Raw genomic sequence first — 8,720 nt, 5'->3', positions numbered from 1 at the left:
ATAGGAAATAATTCGGGGTGATGTGTATGCAAATTATGTTTGAATCACTGAAGCGAGATAAAATATACTTGACATGCAATAAAAGCTGAGAATAACGCGCAGGCCCTCCACCAGGATATCCATGCATACATCATGACCGATATGTCGTATTCGCCATGAGTAATTTGATATTTTAAAACGTTTTAAAGATAATGTTTGATCAATAATCGATGTATAAGCCACATGATTCTCCTGCCGTAGATTATGAGCGAAGATATAGAGTATAAATAAGGTAAGAAACTATAGCAGGTTTTAATAATATTGTCATTAGATAGAACCTGCATGATAACTGAATCGCTTATGAATTTTTAAGCTGTGCATCAACAGGCATGTATTGACAACTATTGTAAAACATTAACCATTCCCAAATCTTTTTTTGGATATTTAAATCAGTTCACATCTAAATCAAGCGAACTTGTAAATCTTGTAATTATCCTGGTAAACTTTGTTGATGCAAGTATGAGGCATGCAGTGTTTCGTATTAAGCGTCTTGTCAACAGCTAAATACGTATTTCGATACCTGCAGTTAATAGTATAATAATAATTCAATAACATTGGGCAATGTCATTTATATAAGAAATGGGGTAACTTCTGTAGACTATAGTATAATAACAGAAAAAGGTTTTCTGCATGTAGTCTTGCTCATATGATATGATATTACCTTGGCTCACAACTGGGCTCACATAGTTTCTGATAGCTGTATATACACCGGCGTGTATTTTAAAGGATCGTCGAAATGGCCGGATTCCGTCAATGACTATATCACCAGGGGCCGGTTGTTCGAAAGATGAATAGTGGTTTTCAATCGCTTTAAAATCGCCCTTTTGGGATATAACTTTGATTATATCTTAGTATTCCTAAATTGAGGATCCTCTTTAGCAATTGTTGGTTCCAAAGGCAAAGCTGAAATTTTATTGCTTTTCAAGCATTTATACAACGGTTGAAAAACTCACTATCCGGTGGATATAGCGCTATCCGGCGTTCATACAACCGGCATATACCCAATAACTAGAATCATATATAACCCAATGACTATCAATGCATTGGTAAATTTCGGCCATCACTTCAATCTTATATTCAGTGTGTACATACAATCTTTTTGGATGACCTTTTACTGAACCGTTAAACCCATTTTCTATAATAAGGGCATCTTAAGGAAATTATTGAAACCGTTGTCAAAAAAATATTCACTGTAAGCGATGGTTTATTGTAAGCGTGTTTACTGCAGCGTAGTTACCGCAAAACATTTACACGGCGACTGTGTAATAACAACAAAGAGTACTAATATATTTGCATAGATTATTAGAGACAAAAGTTTGGCAAAGAGTGGGAGTTCAGTTTCCGCTACCTGATTGCACAGTTTCTAGCGATGTGTGTAAGGCAAATTTATTAACAAACTGCAGTGCAATTCTTTAAATGGAAAGGGCATCTCCCTCCCCCCTCCGTTCCTGCTGCTAGAGAACATGCAAGAGGGGCAACTGAACCTGTTTCCCTGTAGCCCCGGTGTCTCTGTCCTCACCCTCAAACTGTGAAATATTTGTCAACTTGTTCGTAATCAGTCGATTGGACAATTGCAATGGCATTGTCTATCAACTGAGCTTGGTATGTTCGGTAGCGAACCATAAGTTTGACGGTTAAGTGATCTCGCCAGAGGCTAGCTGTCTTGCCGGCTCAGTTAACAGTTTTGAAAGACATTTGATTATAATTCCATGCCCATGCATGCAGAAACTTTAGGCTTCAAAATATGGTTTTCATGTGTCGTAATTCTTTGACATCGTCTATTGGTCGGTCAGAATGTTGCTAAAATTACAAATATCGCAGACTGCATGTCGGCGATCAATGCAGCTCAAAAGGGTCAAGCGTCAACGAGCCTGTTTTAACATCTTGCATCTCGTAATTCTCATTTAACAAATTTTTAGCGCACTAAGTTTTGGCGCCACTTAATCTACAGAACAAAACTGTCACTTTGTAAACACTATTAAAATATTTTAAAAATTGGACGTTTTGCCAAAATAAAACTTATATTGCAGGTATACTTATCATTATCATCACAATATTATTAACAATATTCAAATTATTTGTGTTTAAGATGTTATGATCTTAGCTCCATCTGGTCATAATGGAATCATACTCGATGGATCCTGTAGTCCAAAGAAAGGTTCACGCATCATCTCAAAACAACCTTGCAGATGACTCAAATGAAAAAAATTCAGAAACAAAAGGACCCAGAAAGATAATCAATAGATTTTTTCATTACACGACAATTAATGGTCTTCAACGTTTGGCATCTGCTGGTACGATATTGGGTCGTTTATTTTGGATTGCAGTTGTTCTTGGTGCTGCGGCATTGTTTTCTAAAGATATTTATGATCTAGTGCAACAGTTTTATTCACGTCCCGTGAGTGTTGTGTCGAAAATTGAATATTTCAGGGTAAGAAAATTGTAGCATATGGCAAAAAGTACTGTAGCAAGTTAAGTAAAAACGTTACTGCTTTTTATGGCAGTGTCCGTGAGCACTCTTTAAGACGCATATCGTCCCTCAGGCGATAAACCTATATAGATAATGTTGGGCATTTTTAGAATATGGTTGAGCGTAATATAAGGAATTATCAAGGCCAAGGTTTCGTTATCTGTCGCAGAGATATCCCACACTACAATGTTATCACACATTTTTGCAGTGAATAGTAATTTCTATCGAAAAAACCTCTATGTGGATAGGCCAACAGCCCAGCCTGGCCCAACCACCGTTGAAATCCATATTAGGAAAATGACGTCAAGAAATCACTATGGAAAACGTGCTTATATTTGCGCCATAATCATATAATCATACTGAGTCGCTGACGTCATTGTTATGACGACGAGTTGCTTTTTTTCTTAATACAAATAAAATACAATTAATAATTAAATGGGTTTTCTCTGCTTAGGGCGGCCGATCACGACAGCAGTTTAAGTTGTTTTACCGTATCTCTGTCCCCAGAACTTTTTCATTTGCATGGCAGATAATGTTAAAGGAATAATGCTATCATACTTTTAAGTTTTAGAAATAAGACTCACTTTGACATGGCTAATTTTGATGTCGTGACAATACGTATTGTATACAGGGCCTAAGATGGCGATTTTGCACTGAAATTGATTAATGGGTGTTTAATAAAGTTACAATCGTATTGGGCTGCCCATGTTTTCACTTCTCTCCTAAATTTTTGAATGAACACTAAAACCTAAAACTGTTATTGAATTGATCTTTTGCAATGTAGCCCCAAGTTTTTGAGAACAGCCAATTTCGGACTTGACTGACCTTTAATGATTCATAGGGTATGGAATTTCCTGCTGTCACTTTTTGTAATGTAAATCCAATAAGAAAGAGTGAAGTCAGTGCGAAGCTTAAAGAAAAAATTGAGGAACGGGATAACAACACCTGCTTCCGCGAAGGTAAACATTTTCTACTGATTCAGCAGGAGCTTGAGAAGTTGAATTTCTTGAATATAATCCTTTTCCAGGCCCTCTTTAACATCGAGCCATCTAGCCTCTTACTGGCTTCAAAAGATATTACGAATAATAAAGTTTTACAGCTCTCCTATCAATTTTTCAAATAACCAAACACTATCAGAATACTCGTAGGCTTCATCTTTTTGTCAAACCAATGTAGATTTACGAGGTAAAAACAGCAAATGCGAGGAAGATAATGATGAGGAAGAAGAATTTGAAAACGAGATAGATCATATTTTATCTGCAATTGACGAAGAGACGTTGGTAAAAAGTGGTCATCAACTGGGTCAGTTTATTGTTAGTTGTCGCTTTAATGGAAAACGTTGCAGGTGAGGAAAAATAATTTAGAAAGTCGTTTCCACAATAGCTATTAAAAAAGACACAGCGGATAAGAAAAAATCAAGACTTTGTCTATGCGATCTTATAATGATTTGATAAACATGAAATATAGATCAGAGCACAAATACTGGCAATCAAAGAATCGCATCGAATAAACAATCCACCAAACAATTAATTTTTGTTTCAATTCTATAATAGAAATGAGAAGTACTGGGTGCGATTTTGGGATCCTTATTATGGCAATTGTTTCACATTAAACAGTCTTTTTCTTGGAAGAGACCCCAACATACCGTCATTTAAAGCCAATAAACCAGGGAGTTCGTACGGTAAGCAGCCAAAACTAAAAGTACTGATCTAGTTAAACCTGGAATGTTACTCCTCAGTACCAGTATTAATACTGCATGCAGTTTTTTAGCTACCGTACTCATAATGAAATTTGCACTTCAATTTTACCTGAATTATGATAGCCATATGGCAGTAAAATTGTTATATTTGAAAAATGAGAACTTCGATCAGACAGACTTTCGCAGCATATATTTTCCAGGTAACCACAAAGTCGAGATATTACACATTCAGTAAAAGTGTTAGTGTATAATTTTTCAATGCCGTAGCCGTCCTGACGATTCAGAAACTGATTGTTTTCACAGTCAATCGACACTAAAATATTAGCATATCAGGACTAAGTCAGCTGATTTCACTAGTGTAATCTTTTTAATTTTCAGGGTTAAAATTGGTTTTCAATCTTCAGTTGGATGAGTATATCCCTCAGTTGACAAAAGATGCTGGTATTAAAGTATCTATTACTGAACGTGATGAGATGCCATTTCCTATCTATAACAGTCTAAGCCTCGCACCAGGATTTAATAACGAGATTGCAATGAAAAGGGTAACTATATGAGGATATAACTGTATTTCAGGAATATTGACCCTCTCTCGGTTAAAATGAATATGATTACACCCCCCAGAGGTTATTCTAAGCTGGAGTTGCTACCACTTTTTGAAATGGTAAGAAAATTTCTGGATATGCACGAAATTATTATATGAGTAGCTGTAGATACACAAATGTTACTAATTTCCTTCTCAAGAATTTTTCTTACAATTCGAAAAAGTGGTAGCAACTCCAGCTTAGAATAACGCCTGACACCCCCCCCCTCCCGTTGTCAATGCTGGCTACGCCACAGAAATATACGAAAGCTGGAAGCAAAACAGTTTTTTGATCTTTTATTTTTGTTTCACTATATAGACAAAAATTGAACGGATTGACAGATTTGAAAACGGTAGTTGTCAAGCAAGTCGGGCATTAGGGGAAAAGAACCCTTACAGGATAAAGTATGGTGCAGGCTATAGTGTCCAGGTATAATATATATGTCAAAGCAAGGAAAATGTCACATGTGAGCATCTGGGGCCAGTTGTATAAAAAAAAACTAGTTAACTTTTAACTGTAGTTAAAAGACGAAATTGGCCAATCAGAGTCATGTATTTCTAAGTTAGCTAGGATTTAACCATGCAAAATGTAGTTAAAGAGCTTTATATACAACCGGTCCCTGGCTATCAGTAAAAAATAGAACTGGATATATCACATATAGAATTATCGCTAAATATTGACGGCTGCCTGCATGCAGTGAAATAATTCTACTGTAATATTTTATTGGTATATAGGTTTAAACTTCACGTTCTCTTTATTCAAATTCCCCTTGTCTTTATTTTTTCACAGGCGTGTCTTCAATATTGTTATGCGCAAAGCCAAATCCAAAAGTGTGGTTGTGCTGAATATTCCTTCTCTGGCGCTGCTGCAAAGGGAAAAATTTGTAATGAAAATGATGAGACAAGTGGTAAGGATTCCATACGTTAGGCAAGATTTATGATCGTAGTTGCGTATTCTAGCTCTCTTCCTACTTTCGTTGGTTATGTTTTTTAGCATTACTATTGTAACAAGTGACACTCAAACAGTGTGAGATGATCTGTCTTTAAATTGGATCATTTCTTCCTAGTTCCCACTGCCTACCATGTTCAACAGAACAAACATTATGTGCATTTTCTCATTATAGAAAACCGTGTGAAAAGATATTATTTAATGCACTTAACAAATAATATAGGAAATATAGGAAATATAGGAAAAGTAATCAACGAAGCGTATTTGCTATTTCAGATGCCTGCATTGATAAGTGGAAAGATGCAGATAGTACTTGTGAAAATGATTCGAGATTCATGTTCGTAAGTTGGACATTTTTTGTGTAGATAAATTAGAATTTCACATAAAACGTAAAGTTTTAACAAGAATGCAGATTCAATGTCTTGTTTAATAGATTTGTAGTATCGAAAGTAGAGCAAATTGCAAATTATAGGAGTTGTTAATATGTACAAAATTTAGGAATCGCAATTCTGCGACGAGATGAAAGAAACCGATTAGGAAGAATATTTTAGATATCGCAAAGAATACTGAGTGAAATGTCATCATTTTGTATGGAACGGTTTATCCTAGCTAGGAGAAGTGGAAACTACATAATTATAAAGACTAATGTCAGTAATGTAGGGACTGATGTCAGTAAGACTAATGTAGTTGCATTTGACAATTACCTATAACTATGCATGCTAATATGATCCATTTCACTCACTCCATATATAGGGAAACAATTTACGAAAGCAGTTTGACGTTTACGAAATGGCCGTATGAAAAATCGGTGGTAAGAAAAACGTGTCATACAAATTTTTGTCTCTGATAGCTATTAGCCAGATAAATCTTCATTGGAAAACTAGTGAGATTCGTAGCATATATACATTAAGCATATTGTATGACTTGCATGAGACGCATCAGGAAATAGGATATAGTCAAATTTAAAGAATTTGTTCTTTTTATCAGTGCCCACATTTCCTGCATAAATTGTTTTCCAACGATCTTAGTGAATTTACATCCATCATATTAACTATGTATGTTCAGTTTGTGCGTAAGTTCTTGCACATAGCCCCATATTTATAGAAGAATTTTATACTACTTTAGGAAACTGTTTTGGAATCGCTTGGTTTCAATTATTCAGACTATGGCAGGAATATCAATGAAATAAGGTAGCCATAGCCTGGTGTGCTTTTCAGTTTGCCTAGTTGGCCGCCAAGTGAGAAAATGTGAAAACACTGCTTCATGCCTTATTTTTGACGAAAGCTCCGTAGGAGTATCAGGGAGTCATTGCTAACGGCCTCGCATTCTTTACTGCAATTAACTCGACCAACCTGCTTTGCGCGCTTAGTATTAACTAAACTTGTTTATCTGGTTATCTACTAGCCAACAGCTAATCGGCTATTCGTGCATCCGCGAGTCGTTTCATTGCCGGAGACATTTGATTATTGTCTGTATTACCTTTCAATTGGCCATTCTGAAGTTGTAGTAGTAGAGGACTGGTGATAGTGAGGCTAACAACGCATTAATTAAAGGGACTGTTAACTGTTTTTGAGACGTAAACAAAAGGTTCATCCCAAAAACAGCCCCATGATGCATTGTTATTTTTGGGACCGACATCACTCTTTATCAATAATTTGCCACTTTGACCACAAAGTTCCTGGGTTGACGACTGATTGGGTGCCATTTCTCCCCCTTTATTTCATGGCTTCACACGCCTCATAACAGCAAGTTTTTTCTTTTGACGATTTGTTTTATTATGGCATTTTTATAGAGGCAATTTTTTGGCTGCAAATATATTTTTCAAACGATTTAGAGAAACGAAGATTGAGGAAAGTCTCAGCTACCAGGTCGGTATTTGCGTGCAAATGAACGATGATAAAATCATCGGATAAAATTAGTTTTATCATTAGTTTTATATACAGTGTGTATCAAGTTTAGCACAATAGTAAAATAGTACTTCTAACTGTGCAACGTTAACAAAGATTAGACATGCAATGACAAGATATAGAATGTCGCCTGTTGCCATCATCTCGTATGCATGAACTGTTTGGTGAAAATGGAAACTATATAACGATAATTGGAGAGGGGGTGTAGCAGTGGCGTGTGAGATACGATAATTGAGGGAGGGGGTGTAGCAGTGGCAAACGAGACACGATAATTGGAGGGAGGGGGTGTAGCAGTGGCGTACGAGACACGATAATTGGGGGGAGGGGGTGTAGCAGTGGCGTACGAGACACGATAATTGGAGGGAGGGGGTGTAGCAGTGGCGTGCGAGACACGATAATTGGAGGGAGGGGGTGTAGCAGTGGCGTGCGAGACACGATAATTGGGGGGAGGGGGTGTAGCGCAGCAGTGGCGTACGAGACACGATAATTGGAGGGAGGGGGTGTAGCAGTGGCGTGCGAGACACGATAATTGGAGGGAGGGGGTGTAGCAGTGGCGTACGAGACACGATAATTGGGGGGGATGTTAACAGACCTGTAAAGACAATAGATTTGAAAATAAATCAATCTTGCACAACATGAATATATGCCGGCCCCCAAATCGTCTCTCGCACGCGCCACTGGTGTGTAGCATTAATAGTGCATCACCGCTGCTTTTCGTATATTTTAGACAGCAAATTTGCTGGCTGATATTGGTGGTCAAGTTGGTCTTTGGGCTGGCCTCAGCGTTATATCCATGTGTGAACTGCTTGAGCTTGTGGTTCTACTTTTTCGAAACTTTTTTCAAAGACGGAATCGTTGACAACTTTCACTGAAGATTACGATTAGTATACGTGCATCGTATTTAAACTTTACTTTAATATACTTATAGACTATTTTGTCTAGTGTTAAAAGTAAAGAGTAAAGTTCTACAAAGTTTAACTTCTCTTCGACACAAATCAACAATTTATAATAATGGCGTCCATAATCACGAATACAGAATTCATAGTAATAGTTACACATGCATATATTTAATAAAA

At 36.8% G+C, this 8,720-nt stretch overlaps 1 protein-coding gene across 1 annotated transcript; it reads left to right on the top strand.

The window, feature by feature from the left end:
• Positions 1-100: 100 nt before the first annotated feature.
• Positions 101-8,691, top strand: LOC114521295 (amiloride-sensitive sodium channel subunit gamma-like). Its single transcript, XM_028541680.1, has 13 exons — positions 101-271; positions 2,129-2,470; positions 3,351-3,468; positions 3,686-3,854; positions 4,063-4,190; positions 4,587-4,750; positions 5,108-5,218; positions 5,579-5,696; positions 6,014-6,078; positions 6,491-6,548; positions 6,863-6,927; positions 7,530-7,605; positions 8,372-8,691. Exons 2-10 carry the CDS (start codon positions 2,159-2,161, stop codon positions 6,536-6,538), a joined length of 1,233 nt encoding a protein of 410 aa, XP_028397481.1. The 5' UTR covers positions 101-271; positions 2,129-2,158; the 3' UTR covers positions 6,539-6,548; positions 6,863-6,927; positions 7,530-7,605; positions 8,372-8,691.
• Positions 8,692-8,720: the final 29 nt, after the last annotated feature.

This window comes from Dendronephthya gigantea, unplaced genomic scaffold, assembly GCF_004324835.1.
Source record: "Dendronephthya gigantea isolate DGI-Jeju-01 unplaced genomic scaffold, DenGig_1.0 000020F, whole genome shotgun sequence".
Lineage (NCBI taxonomy): Eukaryota > Metazoa > Cnidaria > Anthozoa > Malacalcyonacea > Nephtheidae > Dendronephthya > Dendronephthya gigantea.
This window is presented reverse-complemented; position numbering and strand designations above follow the sequence as displayed.